Source organism: Artemia franciscana, chromosome 3, assembly GCF_032884065.1.
Source record: "Artemia franciscana chromosome 3, ASM3288406v1, whole genome shotgun sequence".
NCBI classification, from domain to species: domain Eukaryota; kingdom Metazoa; phylum Arthropoda; class Branchiopoda; order Anostraca; family Artemiidae; genus Artemia; species Artemia franciscana.
Window position 1 is genome coordinate 22,429,085 of NC_088865.1, and position 22,085 is coordinate 22,451,169.

The 22,085-nt window shown below is 36.5% G+C and overlaps 1 protein-coding gene across 2 annotated transcripts in view; it reads right to left on the reverse strand.

Moving 5' to 3' along the window:
• LOC136025025 (probable sodium/potassium/calcium exchanger CG1090) overlaps positions 1 to 22,085 on the reverse strand; it is a 107,793-nt gene that overhangs the window by 14,494 nt on the left and 71,214 nt on the right. For both annotated transcript variants that reach the window (XM_065700664.1, XM_065700665.1), the window contains one exon: positions 16,144 to 16,245. In XM_065700664.1, the coding sequence (XP_065556736.1) occupies positions 16,144 to 16,245 (102 nt within the window). The remainder of the gene's footprint in view (positions 1 to 16,143; positions 16,246 to 22,085) is intronic.

Consider the following 22,085-nt stretch of genomic DNA (forward strand, 5'->3'; position numbering starts at 1 on the left):
TTATAAAAATAATAAATGGCTAAGTGAAAGAGCGATTCTCGCACCCAAAAATATAAACATCCACGAAATCAACAATATTGTTTTGACCAAGATTCTAGACCAGGCAGTCCTTTACAAGTCAGTCGACACAGTTTTGGAACCAAATGAAGCGGTTAATTATCCATCTGAATTTTTAAATTCCATAGATCTTTCAGGGTTTCCACCACACGTGCTACAACTAAAAATAGGCGTACCAATAATACTTTTAAGAAATATCAACCCACCAAAGCTTTGCAACGGCACGCGACTTGCCGTTAAAAAAAAACAATGGAAAACCTAATAGAGGCCACAATCTTGACACGGCCTTTTGAGGGTGAGGCTGTTCTTATTCCTCGCATTCCCATGATTCCAACGGATCTGCCTTTTCAATTTAAAAGATTGCAATTCCCAATTCGATTAGCATTTGCAATCACCATTAACAAAGCTCAAGGTCAATCATTACAAAAATGTGGTATAGATCTCAATACTGATTGTTTTTCCCAAGGACAATTGTACGTTGCATGTTCGAGGGTCGGTAAACCTGACAATTTATTTATATGCAGCGACAATTGGACAGCGAAGAATGTTGTATATTCGCAAGTTTTACGCAGTTAATTTGTATTGTATCTATCTATCTATCTATCTATATAAAAACGAGTTGTGTGTATGCATGTTTGTTTGTTTGTAAAAAGAGCGTTTGTATATGACGTCATTATTAGTACATACGGCTTTGTATATGGACAGACAATGGGAAAGCCAAGAATGTTGTATATTCGCAATTTTTACGTAGTTTGAAACACATATATAAATCTATCTATATTCACAGGTGGGACACAGGGACACAACTACAATGGCGTGTAACGCATGTTCGAGGGTCGGTAAACCTGACAATTTATTTATATGCAGCGACAATTGGACAGCGAAGAATGTTGTATATTCGCAAGTTTTACGCAGTTAATTTGTATTGTATCTATCTATCTATCTATCTATATAAAAACGAGTTGTGTGTATGCATGTTTGTTTGTTTGTAAAAAGAGTGTCTGCATATGACGTCATTATTAGTACATACGGCTTTGTATATGGACAGACAATGGGAAAGCCAAGAATGTTGTATTTTCGCAATTTTTACGTAGTTTGAAACACATATATAAATCTATCTATATTCACAGGTGGGACACAGGGACACAACTACAATGGCGCGTAACTAATATGGCACGTAACGACTTACAGACCGGGACACAAATGACGACCAACACAGAGGGAATATAAATGACGACCAGGAACCTCAAAGAAAAATTACAGACTGGGACACCCGGACACAAATCACGACCGGGAATATAAATGACGACCAGGACGCAGGGACACAAATACAACGGGGACGCCGGGGGCACAGGCGGGATATATAATTGAAGACTGAGACACAGGGATTGTTTGAATATAAATTACAGACCGGGACACAAATGACGACCGGGACACTAGGACACAGGGAATATAAATGACGACCGGGACACTCAAAGAGAAAATACAAACAGGGACACCAGGACACAAATGACGACCGGGACACAGGGAATAGAAATGCTATTTATATGCACAGACAATGGGACAGCGAAGAATGTTGTATATTCGCATGTTTTACGTAGTTAAAAATATATATTTATATCTATCTCTATTCACAGGTGGGACACAGGGACACAGCTACAATGGCGCGTAACTAATATGGCACGTAACGACTTAAGCGCGCGGGGGGCTTGGGGGGGGGGCGCGAAGCGCCCCACCAGCTAGGTGTTGGGGAGGCGCGAAGCGCCCCCCAACAGCTAGTCTTCTATATATATATATATATACTAGCTGTTGGGGTGGCGCTTCGCGCCACCCCAACACCTAGTTGGTGGGGCGCTTCGCGCCCCGCCAAGCCCCCCCGCGCGCGTAAGTCGTTACGCGCCATATTAGTTACGCGCCATTGTAGTTGTGTCCCTGTGTCCCACCTGTGAATATAGATAGATTTATATATGTGTTTCAAACTACGTAAAAATTGCGAATATACAACATTTTTGGCTTTCCCACTACTGGGAGCTTTCCGTTTCCAATTGCCAGCAATTGATCTGAAAATGTTTGACCAGAGTTATCGTTTTGCAATCGGACACGCATATTTGTAGTTAATTTTAATATTTTTACGTGTGCCCATAAATTAGAATTTTTCAGGCAAGCATTCATTTCGTCTGCAGGAGTTAAACTACGTAAAAATTGCGAATATACAACATTCTTGGCTTTCCCATTGTCTTTGCATATACAAAGCCGTATGTACTAATAATGAGGTCATATGCAAACGCTCTTTTTACAAACAAACAAACATGCATACACACAACTCGTTTTTATATAGATAGAAGATAGATAGATAGATACAATACAATATAATTTGCGTAAAACTTGCAAATATACAACATTCTTCGCTGTCCAATTGTCGCTGCATATAAATAGATTGTCAGGTTTACCGACCCTCGAACATGCAACGTACAATTGTCCATGTGAAAAACAATCAGTATTAAGATCTATACCACATTTTTCTAATGATTGACCTTGAGCTTTGTTAATAGTGATTGCAAAGGCTAATCGAATTGGGAAGTGCAATCTATTAAATAGAAAAGGCAGATCCGTTGGAATCATGGGAATGCGAGGAATAAGAACAGCCTCACCCTCAAAAGGCCCTGTCAAGATTGTGGCCTCTATTAGGTTTTCCATTGTTTTTTTTACGGCAAGTCGCGTGCCATTGCAAAGCTTTGGTGGGTTGATATTTCTTAGAAGTATTATTGGTACGCCTATTTTTAGTTGTAGCACGTGTGGTGGAAACCCTGAAAGATCTATGGAATTTAAAAATTCAGATGGTTAATTAACCGCTTCATTTGGTTCCAAAACTGTGTCGACTGACTTGTAAAGGACTGCCTGGTCATTCAGAGCTTGGCATGCACTACGGTAAGTGTCATGTATAGTACCGTTTACAGTTCTCAAATACTCAAAGGATGTCGGACCGGGTACATTCACCAAAAGTAGGCGTAGAAAGAAGCATTCATGTTGATTGGGGTGAACAGTGTAGTCTTCCTATCGTGGTATCTTTGAAGATTGTAGGTTCTTCAGTCATTTTACAATTAGAAATTTCTCTTTCAACGGTCTTCTTACAATTAAAAATTTGTCTTTGAACGATATTCTTAAATACCTGTGTCCTGGTCGTCATTTATATTCCCTGTGTGAGTATATATATATATATCTATCTATGTATATAAAAATAAGTTGTCTGTCTGTCTGTGGATCAGGTGACGTCATGTTTCTGTGTTGACTGACGTCATGAAATTAGTTGTCGTCATTTTTGCTTTGACGGTGACGTCATTAATGGTATTTAAGACATGCGTTCACGGAAAAATGTTTAATTGTAAAATGACTGAAGACCCTACAATGGCAACAGCCGAGGAAGCTGCTCAAAGAGTCTATGCCAAAAAACTTGCTGCTGATAGAGAAAGTAAGAAAAGAAAGCGTGCCGAGGAATCACAAGAACAGCAAGAAAATAGGCTTGCGGGGAATGTACACAGAGGAATATAGAAAATAAATGAAAAGAAAACTGAAAAACTATAAAATTACAGTTCTAGCGATAAGGACGAGGTAGATCATAATATTCATAATAAATCAAAAATATATAATAAATAGCGTATGATAGCTCATTAGTGTATAACACTAAAACCACTCATAAAACATAACGCATAAAAACTCATAATACATAACACATAAATAGCTGTTTCACGAAACCTATGGCAACAAAATTATTTTTCCATTAAACACGACAATTAAGGGGAAAATGTATTGTATTTTTTTTAGATCATGTAAAAAATCGATCGTATTGTTGATCCATTTCAACATTAATATTAAATATTTCGAATTTTCGTATAATGTACCTATTTTTGAACCATAGTGGATTCCAAGAAAATATTGACAAAACCGGAAAAAGTACACGCGGATACGCTTTTTATCACTTTTACTTAAAAATTTCAAAAATGGAACAATAAAAAATACATGACTTGCAAATATTGAATTATAAATTATAGCAAATGTTTGGTTATAGAAACGACCTTTCACCTTGACTAGCAGGCCATAATTTTTCCTAAGTTTTCCCAATACAGACGACAACATCAACTCCCGTGTAGCTTTAATTGAAGGACCAAAAGGCAACCTTAGCGAAAATCACACCATTAAATTCAGCGTATCAGAGAACACTACTGTAGACGTTTCAAGCTCCTATCTACAAAAATGTGGAATTTTGAATTTTCTGCCAAAAGCAGATCGCGGATGCGTGTTTATTTGTTTTCTTTTTTTTTCCAGAGGTGATAGAATCGACCCAGTAGTCCTAGAACGTCGTACGAGGGCTCATTCTAACGGAAATGAAAAAGTTCTAGTGCCCCTTTCAAGTTACCAAAACAATTAGAGGGTGCTTTGGCCCCCTCCCACGCCAATTATTTTCACAAGTCACCAGACAAAATTCCTAGATAGCCATTTTATTCAGCATAGTCTAAAAACCTTATAGCTATGTCTTTGGGGACAACTTACTCCCCCACAGTCTCCGTGGGAGGGGCTAGAAGTTACAAACTTTGACCAGTGCTTTCAGGGGGATTTTTTGGTTGGGGGGGGGGGGGAGTTGTTGAGAAGAGTGAGATATGTTGGGGGAATATTTCTTTGGAGGAATTTGTCATGGGGAAAGAAAATTTTCATGAAGGGAGCGCAGGATTTTCTAGCATTATTACAAAAAAAAACACACAAGTAATTCGTAAGTTACGTATATCTTTTACTAATAAAAACGCTTGTAAAAAGTTCTAGTTGCCTTTTTAAGTAACCAAAAAAGTGAGGGGGCAACTAGGCCTCCTCCTCCTCTCCTTTTTTCTCAAAATCATTCAGTCAAAACTATGAAAAAGCCATTTAACCAAAAAAAAAAAAAAATGCAAGTATCGTTTTAATTATTCATCTGCGGAGAGCCAAAATCAAAACATGTATTAATTCAAAAACGTTCAGGAATTAAATTAAAAAACTAGTTTTTTTACCTGAAAGCAAGGAGCGACATTAAAACTTAAAACGAACAAAAATAATTCTTATATGAAAGGAGCTTCTCCCTTCTCAACGCCCCGCTCTTTACGCTAAGGTTTTTTACTGTTTTAAAAAGTAGAGTTTTGAGAAAGTGTCAAACTTTAGCTTAAAGAGCGGGGCGTTGAGGAGGGAGCAGCCCCTGTCATATACGAAGTAATTTCTGTCCGTTTTAAGCTTTAATGTTGCTCCTTACTTTTAGTTAAAAAAATATTCTTTTTTTATTTAATTTATGTTTGGAACGAATAGCACTGTATGCCAGTATTGTCTCTGACACTATGGAAAAAACCTTTCGATATTAAATTGAATTAAATTGAGCTGAATTAAGCTTAAAATCACTACATAAGGGTTTTCTGATATGCCAAATTTGATGGTATGATTTTTGTCAAGATACCTTTATTTTTTGGGGGCGTTCCTCTGCTTTTTTGAAAATTAGACAAGTTTTCTCAGGTGCTTTGCATTTGATGGGTAACTTGAAGCTTAATGAATTTTAGACTATATATTTGGAATCAAAATAAAAATCTTATTCTTTTTGTATATTAACTTTTAACAAAACATCCATTTTTAGAGTCTTAGTTACTTTTAATTCGACTCGCTAATTACTAACAGTTTGATTGATAAGATTTGTGTGATAGCCCATATCGGTACCTAAGACCTTTCGTGTGCTGTCACATTATTCTCACTGCACTTTTTCAGATTGTACACGTCTATAGAGTGATTAAACAAAAAAAAACCAGTTTTTTTAAATGAAAGTAAGGAGCGAGATTAAAACTTAGAACGAACAGAAATTATTCCGTATATGAAAGGGGCTTTTCCTCCTCAACGCCCCGCTCTTTACGCTAAAGTCTCTCTTAACTCTACATTTTAAAACAGTAAAAAACTTTAGCGTAAAGAGCGGGACGTTGAGGAGGAAAAGCCCCTTTCATATACGGAGTAATTTCTGTTCGTTTTAAGTTTTAATCTTGCTCCTAACTTTTATTTGAAAAAACTTGTTTTTTTTGTTTAATTTTTGGACGTTTTTGAGTTAATGCATGGTTTGATCTTGGCTCTCTGCACATAAATAATGAAAACGAAATTTGAACATTAACTTTTTGGGGCTAAATGGCTTTTTCATAGTTTTAATCGGAAGATTTTGAGAAAAAAGGAGCAAGGGAGGAGGCCTAGTTTCCCTCCAATTTTTGATTACTTAAAAAGGCAACTATAACTTTTAATTTTTTATGAACGTTTTCATAGGTGAAAAACATACGTAACTTACGAATTAACTTACGTAGCGAACTTCTATATTAGTATGTTTTTATTGCGTACTTGCTGTTGGGGTGGCACTTCGCGCCACCCCAACACCTAGTTGGTGGGGGCGCTTCGTGCCCCCCAAGCCCCCTCGCGTGCGTAAGTCGTTAAGCGACATATTGGTTAGGCGCCATTGTAGTTGTGTCCCTGTGTCCCACCCGTGAATATAGATAGATATAAATATATTTTTAACTACGTAAAACTTGCGAATATACAACATTCTTGGCTGTCCCATTGTCTGTGCATATAAATAGATTGTCGGGTTTACCGACTCTTGAACATGCAACATATAATTTTCCATGGGTAAAACAATCTGTATTCAGATCTATACCTCATTATTCTAATGATTGCCCTTGAGCTTTGTTGATGGTGATTGCTAATCGAACATTCCCTGTGTCCCCGTCGTCATTTATATATCCCCCTGTGCCCTCCAGCGTCCCCGTTGTTGTTGTTTCCCTGTGTCCCGGTCGTCATTTGTGTCCCGGTGTCCCAGTCTATAATTTCTCTTTGAGTGTCGCGGTCGTCATTTATATTCCCTGTGTCCCGGTCGTCATTTTGGCCCCGGTCGTCATTTGTGTTCCGGTGTCCCGGTCTGTAATTTCTCTTTGAGTGTCCTGGTCGTCATTTATATTCCCTGTGTCCCAATCGTCATTTGTGTCCTGGTGCTTTGTTGATGGTGATTGCTAATCGAACATTCCTTGTGTCACGGTCGCTTTCCCTTTGAGTGTCCCGGTCGTCATTTATATTCCCTCTTTCCCGGTGTCCCAGTCGTCATTTGTGTCCCGATGTCCCGGTCTTTAATCTCGTCAGTCGACAAACATGACGTCAGTCGACACACAAACATGACGTCACTCGACACACACACACAGACAACTTATTTTTATATATAGATATGAGGGGGCTCACCCCTCGTCGATACCTCGCTCTTTACACTAAAGCTTGAATTTTGTCCCAATTCCTTAAGAATGACCCCTGAATCACAAAGGCCGTAGAATAAATAGTTGAAGTTACTAAAAATACTTTAGCGTAAAAAGCGAGGTATTACGAAGGTAAACCCCTCATATGCGTAATAATTTCTCTTCGTTTTAAGTTTTAATGCTGCTCCTTACTTTCAGTAGAAAAAACTTTTCATATTTATTTTTCATTTTTTTTTAAATAATGCTAGAAAATCCTGCGCCCCCCTCCATTGAAAGTCTCTTCCCCATGAGAAGTTTCTCCATGGAAAGATCCTCCCACGTAACCCCCACCCCTTCAACTCTCCCCCCAAACCAAAAAAAATCCCCCTGAAAACGTCTGTACACTTCCCAGTAACCATTGCTATATGTAAAAACAGGTCAAAGTTTGTAACTTGTAGCCCCTCCCACGGGGACTGCGGGGGAGTAAGTCGTCCCCAATTTTTTGATTATGGTGAATAAAATGGCTATCTCAGAACTTTGATCCGGTGACTTTTGGGAAAAAATGAGCGTGGGAGGGGGCCTAGGTGCCCTCCAATTTTTCTGGTTACTAAAAAGGGCACTAGAACTTTTAATTGCCGTTATAATGAGCCTTTTTTCGATATTCTAGGACCACTGAGTCGATACAATCACCCCTGAAAAAAAAAAAAACACGCATCCGTGATTTGTATTCTGGCAAAAAATGCGAAATTCCACATTTTAGTAGATAGGGGCTTGAAACTTCTACAACAGGGTTCTCTGATACGCTGAATCTGATGGTGTGATTTCGTTAAGATCGTATGATCGTACGCTAAAGTCTTTTATTGTTTTAAAAAGTAGAGCTGTCAGGAAGAGTCAAACTTTAGCGTAAAAAGCGGGGGCGTAAAGTGTGGGACGTTACCAAACGGTTTGTGATAACGAACTGTTTGAATATTGCTAGCCCATAAAACACAACTATATCAAACAGTTTATGGTAAAGAACTGTAAATAAGCAGAAATTTGGAACAAAAGTAATCGAACCTTTAAAAAGGTGCAATTTTGATAACAATTAAGACATCGCAATAACGAGTTTTCTTATGCTGATTCTAAATATACAGTAATCATCTGGTTTAATACAACCCATGAAAAGTTACAAGCTTGAGAAAATTTGCAAGATTTCTCAAAGACCGGGGAAATATATCCTTAAGGTGTCAAATGATCTTAACGAAAATCAAACCATCACATTCATCACATAAAAGAAACTCATTGTAGAGTTATCAAGCTTCTCTCTAAAAAAATACAGAATTATACATTCTCCCTATGGCTGATTGCATCAAAAAATAGTCCTAGAGAATTAGGGGAGAGTTCATTCGAACGGAAGTCAAAAGTTCTAGTGCCATTTTTAAGCGACCGAAAACATTGTGGGGCGACTATCTACCCTCCTATGCCTCATTTTCCCCGATGACATCTGATCACAATTTTGAAATAACCAACTGATTCAGCATAGTTGTAAAGGTCTGACAATTTTACCTTTGGGTATGGCTTGATCTGCAGCAACCTTCTGGGGAACTGGATGTAAGATACAAAATTTGTCCATTGTTTACGTATAGTATTTGTAATTGAGAAATATATGGAAATATTTTAGAGGAACTTTTTTGCATGGGGGGGATGTGCTATGATGAAGATATTTTATAGGAAGGAAAGTTACCAGGGATAATTTTCCAGGGGAAACTTTAAACAGGGCTACAAGCTATGCAATTTGTTCATTGTTTACATATAGTACTTGTTAATGGAAGCATATGAAAATTTTTGAAGGCAAACTTTCCACGTGGAGGGGGAATTTTATGAAGAAAATTCTCCCCGGACATAGGGGGAATTCCCGGTATTATTTAAAAAATGATCCGAAAGTAAATAAAAAAACAAATAAATGAGGAGAACTTTCCAGGGGGAATTTTTACCCCCCTGGATCTTTCCAGAATTTTTGAATCTTTCCAGGAGTTCGTCTGGGGTGAATTTTCCACCTGGGAATTTCTTGTGGGTGGATTTTCTGGGTAGAATTTTTTTGGAACAGGGAAGGCAGATTTCCCGCCATGATTTGAAAAACGATCAGAAATCGAAAAAAAAAGTTTTTACGACTGAAACTAAGGAGCAGTATTAAAAGTTAACACGAGCAGAAATTGTTCCGTATGTGACGGGGGCCGCCTCTTCCTCAAACCCTGCTTTTTACTCTAAAGTTTTTCTTTTTTCCCGATCCTTTAAGAATGACTTTTAAAAGACAAGGGTCGTTTATGGAATAAGAATCTTTCTGAAGGGACTAAAAAACTTAGCGTAACGAGTGAGGGTTGAGGAAGGGATAGCCTCCCTTCATATGCATAGGTGTCATATCCATAGCCCCCCTCATGTTCAAAAAATGCAAGCAAGCAATATTAATTGCAATTTCTTAGAAAAATTATACAGCAAAAGGATCATCATCTGTCAAGAAATAACAATTGAAAAAAAATTAATGTTTTTCAAATATATAGAAGCAGGTACGAGGATAGGGATTTCTTTAGGTTGAAAATTCTTACGATCTCAAGGGTAAATAACAAGAATAGAAGGAGAAATCTTAATTGTTACAGGAATTTGAATCAAATTAGATCAAAAAAATGTGGGAAATCCCCCGGTCCAGATGGTTTGTTACCAGAGCACCTTCTGTATGGTGCTACAAAGTTACTAGAGCGTCTTATGTTATTATATCAAGTAATAGTAACGCCTTATTATGTCCTTTCTTTGATGGGAGAAGGTAAAGTAGTTTTTTGTATACGCAAGAAGGGCAAGGATCCTTCACATTGTTCATCATATAGACCTATAGCACTTCGTTTTGTTATTAGTTAATTATTTTAAAATATTTTACTCCCATATTTATCAACAAAATGTGATGAGGGGGATCATCAGTTGGGTTTTCAAAGTGGTGTAGGGGTTCAAAATGCACACGCAATGTTTCTAGAAATATTGGAACACCATCGTAATTTTTAGAAAAAAACTACTTGTGTGCGGAGTTGACATTTCAAAAGCGTTTGATAGTATGTTGCATAACCACGCTTTTTCTTTTTATCATTATAGCGTAGTAGAATGAACCCGTTTATTGGCCAGTGTTTGACGGGTTGATACGGTAATTCTTCTTTGAGAATTTTTCCGGAAGGGTGACTTTCAGACCGAATTTCTTTACGTCGTGGAGTAAAACAAGGGTCAGTTCCCAGCCCCTTTATAATTAATAGCACAATCAGAACAGCCACGCAATTCCTATCCCCATATGTGATTGACGGTATCGACGTTAGCCACATGTCGTACGCTGATGATATTTTGTTATTTTCCGGAAATTTAATATCAATGCGAAATGCAATTGAAATATTACACTCACATCTACGGGAGATAGGATTAGAGATTGGACCTACTAAAACGGAAATCTTAGTGGCAAAGAATAATAAGGATTTCCAGCATCATTCAATTACGGTGGGATCGCTGACTATTTTAAATAAAGATTCTATTAATCACCTCAGGTTGCCTTTTGGTCTGTCAATTAAAGCTACGCGGGAGTTGGTGTTATTGTCTGTATTGGGAAAACTTAGGAAAAACTATGGCCTGCTAGTCAAGGTGAAAGGTCGTTTCTATAAACAAACATTTGCTATAATTTATAACTCAATATTTTCAAGTCATGTATTTTTCATTGTTCCATTTTTCAAAATTTCAAGTAAAAGTGATAAAAAGCGTATCCGCGTGTACTTTTGCCGGTTTTGTCAATATTTTCTTGGAATCCACTATGGTTCAAAAATAGGTATATTATACGAAAATTCGAAATATTTAATATTACTGTTGATGGAAAAATAGTTTTGTTGCCATAGCTTTCATCAAACAGCTATTTATGTGTTATGTATTATGAGTCATTCATTTTCCCAGAAGGTTGCTGCAGATCAAGCCATACCCAAAGGTAAAATTGTCAGACCTTTACAACTATGCTGAATCAGTTGGTTATTTCAAAATTGTGATCAGATGTCATCGGGGAAAAAGAGGCATAGGAGGGTAGATAGTCGCCCCACAATGTTTTCGGTCGCTTAAAAATGGCACTAGAACTTTTGACTTCCGTTCGAATGAACTCTCCCCTAATTCTCTAGGACTATTTTTTGATGCAATCAGCCATAGGGAGAATGTATAATTCTGTATTTTTTTAGAGAGAAGCTTGATAACTCTACAATGAGTTTCTTTTATGTGATGAATGTGATGGTTTGATTTTCATTAAGATCATTTGACACCTTAAGGATATATTTCCCCGGTCTTTGAGAAATCTTGCAAATTTTCTCAAGCTTGTAACTTTTCATGGGTTGTATTAAACCAGATGAATACTGTATATTTAGAATCAGCATAAGAAAACTCGTTATTGCGATGTCTTAATTGTTCTCAAAATTGCACTTTTTTAAAGGTTCGATTACTTTTGTGCCAAATTTCTGCTTATTTACAGTTCTTTACCATAAACTGTTTGATATAGTTGTGTTTTATGGGCTAGCAATATTCAAACAGTTCGTTATCACAAACCGTTTGGTAAGGTCCCACACTTTACGCCCCCGCTTTTTACGCTAAAGTTTGACTGTTCCTGACAGCTCTACTTTTTAAAACAATAAAAGACTTTAGGAAGTGTACACACGTCTTCAGGGGGATTTTTTTTGGTTTGGGGGGAGAGTTGAAGGGGTGGGGGTTACGTAGGAGAATCTTTCTATGGAGGAAATTCTCATGGGGGAAGAGACTTTCAATGGAGGGGGGCGCAGGATTTTCTAGCATTATTTAAAAAAATAATGAAAAATAAATATGAAAAGTTTTTTCTACTGAAAGTGAGGAGCAGCATTAAAACTTAAAACGAACAGAAATTATTACGCATATGAGTTTACCTGCTCGTAATACCTCGCTCTTTACGCTAAAGTATTTTTAGTAATTTCAACTATTTATTCTACGGCCTTTGTGATTCAGGGGTCATTCTTAAGGAATTGGGACAAAATTTAAGCTTTAGCGTAAAGATTGAGGTATCGACGAGGGGTGAGTCCCCTCATATACGCAATAAAAACATACGAATATAGAAGTTCGCTACGTAAGTTAATTCGTAAGTTACGTATATTTTTTACCTTTGAAAACGTTCGTAAAAAATTAAAAGTTATAGTTACCTTTTTAAGTAATCAAAAATTGGAGGGCAACTAGGCCTCCCCCCTCGCTCCTTTTTTCTCAAAATCTTCCGATTAAAACTATGAAAAATCCCTTTAGCCCCAAAAAATTAATGTGCAAATTTCGTTTTAATTATTTATTTGCGGAGAGCCAAGATCAAAACATGCATTAATTCAAAAACGTCCAAAAATTAAACAAAAAAACAAGTTTTTCCAAATGAAAGTAAGGAGCGAGATTAAAACTTAAAACGAACAGAAATTTCTCCGTATATGAAAGGGGCTTTTTCTCCTCAACGCCCTGCTCTTTACGCTAAAGTTTTTTACTGTTTTAAAATGTAGAGTTAAGAGAGACTTTAGCGTAAAGAGCGGGGCGTTGAGAAGGAAAAGCCCCTTTCATATACGGAGTAATTTTTGTTCGTTCTAAGTTTTAATCTTGCTCCTTACTTTCATTTAAAACAACTTGTTTTTTTTGTTGTTTTTTTAATCACTCTATAGACGTGTACAATTTGAAAAAATGCAGTGAGAATAATAGGAGAGCACGCGAAAGGTTTTAGGTACCGATATGGGCTATCACACAAATCTGATCAATCAAACTGTTAGTAATTAGCGAGTCGAATTAAAAGTAACTAAGACTCTAAAAATGGATGTTTTGTTAAAAGTTAACATACAAAAAGAATAAGATTTTTATTTTGATTCCAAATATATAGCCAAAAATTCATTAAGCTTCAAGTTACCCATCAAATGCAAAGCACCTGAGAAAACTTGCCTAATTTTCAAAAAAGCAGAGGAACGCCCCCAAAAAATAAAGGTATCTTGACAAAAATCATACCATCAAATTTGGCATATCAGAAAACCCTTATTTAGAGATTTTAAGCTTAATTCAGCTTAATTTAATTCAATTTAATATTGAAAGGTTCTTTCTCTAGTGTCAGAGACAATACTGGCATACAGTGGTATTCGTTCCAAACATAAATTAAATAAAAAAAGAATTTTCTTTAACAAAAAGTAAGGAGCAACATTAAAGCTTAAAACGGACAGAAATTACTTCGTATATGACAGGGGCTGCTCCCTCCTCAACGCCCCGGTCTTTACGCTAAAGTTTGACACTTTCTCAAAACTCTACTTTTTAAAACAGTAAACAACTTTAGCGTAAAGAGCGGGGCGTTGAGGAGGGAGAAGCCCCTTTCATATACGAATTAATTTCTGTTCGTTTTAAGTTTTAATGTCGCTCCTTACTTTCAGGTAAAAAATATTTTTTTTATTTAATTCCTGAACGTTTTTGAATTAATGCATGTTTTGATTTTGGCTCTCCGCAGATGAATAATTAAAACGATACTTGCATTTTTTTTTTATTTTGGCTAAATGGCTATTTCATAGTTTTGATTGAATGATTTTGAGAAAAAAGGAGCAGAGGAGGAGGCTTAGTTGCCCCCTCACTTTTTTGGTTACTTAAAAAGGCAACTAGAGCTTTTTACCAGGGTTTTTATTAGTAAAAGATATACGTAACTTACGAATTAGCTTACGCAACGAACTTCTTTATTCGTATGTATTTATTACGTATATAAGGGGGTTTACCCCTTTGTCAGTACCTCGCTCTTTACAATAAATCTTAAATTTTGTCCCAATTCCTTAGGAATGACCGCTGAATCACAAAGGTCGTAGAATAAATAGTTGAAATTACTAAAAATACTTTAGCGTAAAGAGTGAGGTATTAGGAGGAGGTGAACCCCTCATATGCGTAATAATTTCTGTTCGTTTTAAGTTTTAATACTGCTCCTTACTTTCCCGAATCCACAACTTCTTCATATTTATTTTTTCATTGTTTTTTTTTGTAATAATGCTAGAAAATCCTGCGCTCCCTTCATGAAAATTTTCTTTCCCCATGACAAATTCCTCCATGGAAAAATTCCCCCAACATATCTCCCTCTTCTCAACAACTCCCCCCCCCCAACCAAAAAATCCCCCTGAAAGCACTGGTCAAAGTTTGTAACTTCTAGCCCCTCCCACGGAGACTGTGAGGGATAAAGTTGCCCCCAAAGACAAAGCTATAAGGTTTTTAGACTATGCTGAATAAAATGGCTATCTAGGAATTTTTATCTGGTGACTTTGGGGAAATAATTGGAGTGGGAGGGGGCCAAAGCACCCTCCAATTGTTTTGGTAACTTGAAAAGGGCACTAGAACTTTTCATTTCCGTTAGAATGAGCCCTCTTACGACGTTCTAGGACTACTGGGTCGATACTATCACCTCTGGAAAAAAGAAAACAAATAAACAAGCATCCGCGATCTGCCTTTTGGCAAAAATTTCAAAATTCCACATTTGTAGATAGGAGCTTGAAACGTCTACAGTAGTGTTCTCTGATATGCTGAATGTAATGGTGTGATTTTCGCTAAGATTCTATTACTTTTAGGGGTGTTTTTCCCTATTTTCTAAAATAAGGCAAATTTTTTCAGGCTCGTAACTTTTTATGGGTAAGACTAAACTTGATGAAACTTATATATTTAAAATCAGCATTAAAACAAGATTCTTTTGATGTTGCTACTGGTATCGAAATTCCGTTTTTTAGAGTTTTGGCTACTATTGAGCCGAGTCGCTCTTTACTACAGTTCGTTATCACAAACTGTTTCATGTATCCAAAAGAATAACCCGTTATTATAGACCGTTTGTCCAATCAATCTAAGCACTAAAAAAATTCTATGCCCATCTGCTAAAACTTTTATGAGAGGCGCTTTTTTAGAGAGAAAGAGAATTCATTTATTTGATCAACAAAAAAACAATATAAAAAAGAAATATTTGACAATAAGCCATATGGCTTGTGCCATAATGATGAATAGAGGGAAAATCCGAGTGATTTAAGATTTAACCTGTGACTTATGTAAGTTCTCTTCTTGCTGTGGAGTTGATATTTCAATTTGGACAAGTATAATTTATGTCGAAAAGCAAATACAATAAACAAATTCTTTTTCTTGAAGCGTTGATATGCGAAAAGTCAAGTCTGATGGGGCAGTAGCACTCACTATATCTAAGATAGCCAGGAACAGAAATTAAATTAAAAAACAATTTCATCAAAAGAAAGCAAAACACGACATTAAAACTTAAAATGGACTGAAATTATTCTATATATAATAGGCTTGTCACCTCCTTAACCCCCCTCTATTGCGCTAAAGTTTGGTCAATTTTTTGTAAAGTCAACGATAATTACAATGGGATAAAAACATTTTTTTAAATTATCACAAGAATGGCCACTTGAACTTAAAAATACAAAGCCATAACTACTATAGATCGTTTAATTTTGAGAGGCAACACGAAAAATGTATCAATGTTACATTTTTTTTTTTCAAACTCTAAAGATATTCAAAGCATCGAGAGCAAGGGTCACCTCTTCTAACGCTTCAAAGATTAAAAAAAAACAAAAAAGAAAAAAAAACAATTAGCTTTAACAGAATTATAAATATATATAAGGTGCCCGACGCTGCTAAGAACGCTTATCAAAAATACATAAAGTAGTTAGGTATATGCTATATGCTGTCAACCAAGTGCAATGAAAACAAAATAAACTCTTAGCTGGAAATGTTACTACAATTCAGATTAAATAAAATCATGGAAATCGATTTTGAGCAATCTTACCATCCCTAGCAACAGCAAGACTGGAAAGAATATCCGGAATACTGGCTCCAGCAGCAACAAAAGTGAGGCCCATCACAGTATCTGGAATTCCAAGCGTGAATCCTGAAGAGAAAATCATTAGGTAAGGCCTCTTGCGGAAATGTTCCTCACCGATGGAGGATGTTTCTAATGCATTTGTAATAGAGAAGATTCATGAATGTAAAAACAAAAACCCGTATTCTTTTAAACTAGTTAATGTTCTATAAGATATCTATTGTGTTATATAATCCTAGCTCCAAAGGTGTTTTGACGAAATTATTATTGATAAAAGAAGTTACAATTGAATTTTATAAAGTCATTTTCAATTTATATCGAAAGTATCTTTCAAGCGACACACGATTTCTTTGTGCCTTCCTGGTTGCTTGTGATTTCCATTCAAATAAGAGTCCTCCCAATATTCTACAACCAATTAAATCGATGAACTTATATTTTTAAAAACAAAATAAAAACAAGAACACTAGAAAACAGTAAGTATGTAACTTTGACCCAAACACACAAAATTTCACATTTCCATAGCCAGGAGCCAAAAAATTCTGTTTTGAGGGCTCTTAAAATACTGAGGACAATAAAAATGAATTGATTAAGTGGATATTGACATAACCATATTTGTCTTAAACAATTGGGAAAACCCGAGATATTATTTCTGATGAAAACGACCTTCATATGCAGCTATACATTTTTAACGCTTGGTGGGTACCACATTTGACAATAAGGAACGTGTGTAAAAATTCAGCAGAAAATAAGCAAAAAAATACTCTCAAGGAGCTATAGAAAATAGAACTTTCCTGGCTGCTGTAGCAAAAGGCAAACCCTGCCATTAATTGGCAGCAAGTTGGATAAAGAAAAACTTACTGAATGGGTAATATTGTGTAAGAACATAAGCCTTACATTTTGTTGACCAATAGAAAGATAAGTGCTAACATAGGGCGCCCTGGCCCGGTTTGGCTCCGTCCATTGACATTATGAAAAGAAATTTGATCCAATAGATACAGCATAAATAGGAGATAACATATGATTAGCAGAATAGAAATCAAAAGATTGTCGATAGTTGAATTTTTACAAAGACTATTTTGAAGTTTTTCGAGTTAGTTTAAGATTTTTTTTTTCACGTCCCAGTGTAAAAACAATTGTGAAACTTTGCACGAGGCTTGTCATCTTTATAATTTTGTATTAATCAAAACAACAGTTTAAGAAATTTTGATTTGCAGGTAAAGAATAGTTCTAAGATGAAGCCAGGGGGCAAAAGCTATTTTAAATTTGGAGGTCCTTTGTACTTTGAAAAATCCAAAATTTTGATGGTGCAATTTCCATTTAGATCGAGTCATTGTAGGGGATGCTTTTCATTCGATTCCGGGATGGTACAAAATCGACTTGCTAGTAGATTTTAATGGCCAAGCTTAAACTTGATAAATTTTACACGTCTGAAATCAACAAAAACAGAAGATTCTTTCATGTATGTTTTTTTTTTTATTCAAAACTCTATTTTTCCCATTCAAAAAATTGCTCTGTACTAGCAGCCCGGTACCACAAACTATCTGGTACAATTTTATTTCCAAACAATTGGTTCCTGAAGTTTAAGTAGGGGGTAATATCGGACAGATATCAAAACGAGTGGGTAGAAGTAAAATGTAATCAGAAGAGGCAGAATAAAAATATAAATAAAAGCTCGACAAAACAATAGAAAGAGAATAAAAAATACATAAGAAAAATTTGGAATGAAGTAAAATTGCAATTAAGGAGATATAAAGCTTGTGTAAATCAATAAATAAATTCATTATATTAGTGTCACAAACTAGAAATTAAAACCAGGTCCTGTTAATATGGAATATCAAAATAAATATGGAGCTAGAATTAAGTTCAAAATATAACACTCCAATGAAGCTTTACTGTCATATTACAGAAAAAATAAATATGATGGGAAACGCTATTTGATATGTTTTGTTTTAATTCATAGAATATATGATGAAATAATGACGAAAATATACAGTAAACCTATTATTTGGTCAAAGTTTTATATATCTCTGAAAGGATGCGGAAGAATGAAGAGATGTATGTCAGATGAATGGGAATAGCCCTGTATGCATTTATATCCTAGGTTGCACACCGTGAGCCAGGAAGTTAGTCATCCTGCTTGCCTGCATGTCCGTTCTCATCGTCGCAGAATTGAGCTGGTTCAATAGTAGTAATGGCTTATTAAGTTTTTGATTGATGAATTGTCTAATGATATTATCAATTTTTTGATTATATAACCCTTTCACGACTGACGGGACCTCACAGTCCCAGTATGTAAAAACCCTTCCGGCACTTCTAAATCGATTGCTACAGTTATAAAACCTGTTTTATCATGTTCCACCTTTTCTAACCACTCGATTGATGGGTAACAGGTCAAGGTAGTTTTAAGTTGGAGTTACATAGCTGCAGTGAAGTTTGGCTGTTTGTTTTTTTTTTCAAGAAAGGTAAGAAGTCGGGTTTTATATTGGTGATAACAAGTTACAGCGTGGTAAGATCAAAGCAAAAACTGCAAGAGTTGTTACTGATGTCTAACAAAACATTTTAGTATAAAAAAAAATCTGATAAAGCTCTTTGGACACCCGCTGTGCCGGATTCTATTTTGGGACCATGCAGTCCCAGCAGCCAAGGCCCTTGCGTGGCAACGATTGTACAGTCCCACTGGTCGTACTTGATTAAATAGCAATTTCGAAAATACTCCATGATAAGCAATTTCTAAAGCAGCAGTAATCTTGGAACGCAAGGCCACTGACAAGAAAAACAGCAGTCATTGAACCACAAACGAATTGGAAGAAAGCTGTCACACGAAACTACCAGTTTGACTCGATGAGTCCTGAGGATAATTTAGAGGAAACAGGGAATGAAGCAACTCCAATGGATGTTTATCTCACCTGCTTGAGCAATAAGCTTCTTCATATTCTGTTTTTTTTTCAATCAAATTTTATTTGCTTCAGAAAGGCAGGAATTTCAGTGCCACAGACAGTTAATTTACGGCGTTCCTTGGGATAAATCTGTTAATGGTGTACCACCAGCTTTCAAGCATGAGAGATTATTGGGCAACTAATTCTGACTTGGTTGTTCTTTTTGTAGCGTCAAGGATGTCGAGATACAGATCCGAAGAGATTGTAGGAAACTTGCATGTCAGAGACAACCTGACAAGAACAGCCGGCGAAAAAGACAGGTTTTTCAAGCTGCGATCAATCATGGACCTGCTAAACTTCCACTTCAAGCAGTTAGTGAAGCTTGAACTTACCTGAATGTTGACGAGTTCATCATTTTCCTCCGAGGACATTTCACACTAAAGCAATATAACCCGACAAAGCCAATAAAAAAGAGGTTATAAGCTTTAATTTTTGGCCTGCATGAGCGGTTCTGTCTACCATTTTGACGTTTATCAAGGAAAGTTCCAAGCTTTCAAGGATAATTAAGGATTTCGACTTGGCGGTAGTCGTTTAACGAATAACTGAAGGTTTCCTGGGTCTATCTCCTTTTCCACAGCCACTCCACTAGCAAAACCTTATAATGACCAGGTGGGGGTGTAGCTCTTTCCTACCAGAAAAAGCCAGCCTATAGTAAAGATAGAAAGTCGTTGAAATGGGGACACTGCCTTTTTTGGGTTTTGTTGATTTGACAGTCTGCAACACCATTGTTCTGAAACTCTCCTGTATCCCAAAGAAAAATTGCCACCGCTTGAGTTTTGACGAAAGTTTGTGATATGAATCGTGTCTATGCCACTGTCGAAAAGGAAAAATGGAAGCACTTTACAGCCGGCTGTTACAGCTAACAAAAAAGACGAGAAAGCTGTGGTGCCTTGGTTCCAGACGACGTCCGTCTTAGTGGTATGGGCAAGCACTGGCCTGGCTCTGTTTCTCAACGCTTGAGATGAGAAATGTGTTCTCAAAGGCACGGTTAGTCCGTTCTCAATTTTTTCCAAACGTGGAGTGACGTTGTGCATCAATGAAGAGAAGGATTATTTTGCTGAGAATCATGAGTATCATCAATGACAGATTTATAATTAGCATCTTTTTATTGAATTTTTCCATTCTTAACAAATAATTTTTTCTTTTAGAAAAAAGTGACTTGCTCAGCGGGATTTTTTGGTTCCTTCGGCTAGCATTTTATTAGGCTGCTTTGCCCAGTGGCACCACGGAGTCGCACTTTGAGCAAATTATTTCTCAATTAGTTTAGGAAGTTTTAATCAGCATATTCAAAATCAGCGTGTCCTTTTGATAGGAATCATGTATTTTGTGTCAAATTTGATGGAAAAATAAGGACTTGGTCATGAAAGGGATAACTGATGTTATCAATATCATCTCGTTATGCAAATCAATTTAAAAACTTTTCCCACAAAACAAGTTTTTCAAAGAAAAGTAAAGAGCTCCATTTAGCCAAAAATGAGCAGAAATAAAATCAAATAATGTTCCAAACGTAAAACTACCACAAAACACAATAAATAAATAAAAGAAGCTCAAAATGAATAGAAACTAAAATAAATAGCCAAGTCAAAATAAAAATGAGCAGATATTAAATGAGTAGCACTAAAAACCCCCGTGCCTTCTCAAGACCAAAACATAATTTGCACTTTACGGAAAAAAAAACAAACAAATAACCGTGGATTGTCAGTTTAATTGGCATATACTGATATTGTTTTCAGTAAAGCACAAATCATGTTCTGGTCTTAAGAAGGCATGGGGATTATCAGCCCTACTCATTTTAATTGTGTTGCGAGAGCAACACTTTGGTTTTGTCCCGGTTTTGTTTGTTTGTTTTTTGTTGTTTTTTTTTCTATGCCGCCGATCTCAGATTATTCCTGGAAACTGGTAAGGGTCTAACCTTTGCGGTTTTTATGGAAAGTGTGGACCTCAGGCTGGATTGATGAATATGACATTACATTTTGGAAAGCTCCGCAGAACTCTTGCCTGGGGCCAAAAAGGATGGTTTTTGCTTGTCCAACGAGACAGAGGCTACGGTGTGCGAAGTGAAGTGGAGTTATATAGCCTATGTCAGAGAGGAGTATCTGAAGTTGTGCAGCCAAGCTTTCGTTTCATCATACCATGTTTCTGCTTTCGAGTGGAAAGCTCCGTTCTAGCAAGCAAGCAGGGGGGCACCACTTTCAAATTGATGATGGATTAAAATCTATAAGTGTTAAATATATGCGGCAGTTACCCGGCCCCACAGCCAATATATCTTCTTTGAGTGATAAATAGAAAAACTTACCGAAGCAAAAATGTGGCATTTTCCCACGGGTCCGAAAGTGCTGCCATCTATTGTTTCTACCCATTTCTGTTCGTGATTTCAGCTGAGTTTATCTTTCGGTTTTTAGGACTTCAAACTGCAGTAGAGAAATGGTATCAGATGTGCCTAATAAACTTTAAAAGTTCTCTCATTGCTAAAGAAATTGGGGCTTATCCTTTGCTCCTTTCTAAGTGGTGACGTTAGAAAGTTGGCCTACGGCAAAAAAATCAACTTTTGAACTAAGAAAGATAGAATTTTTCTTTCGACGGCAATCGATATCTCTTGATGAGCTGATCAAAGTATATGACATCCACTTTTTGGTACAAAAATTCCTTCCTGAGTTATACCAGTTTGAAAGTTTCAAAAAGTTGACAACTTCAGTAGTAAGGTACACACTGAAACGAAATCTAGGCCGATACAAATTATGAGACATATAGAGGACTTGTAAGCAACAGTCGGCTGTTAGGCTACAGTCATCTTTAGCGATGAGGGGTTTGCAACTATGCTACTTAGTGTACCCATTTATTTGTTTCCGATGAACTTGATGCCTATCACGGGAGAGGGACTTATAAGTAAGAATCGGTTCACTTTCGGCGAGAAACGGCTGTTAGTTCATAATTATCTTCGGCAATGAGGGGTTTGCCACTTTTGCTAGTTGG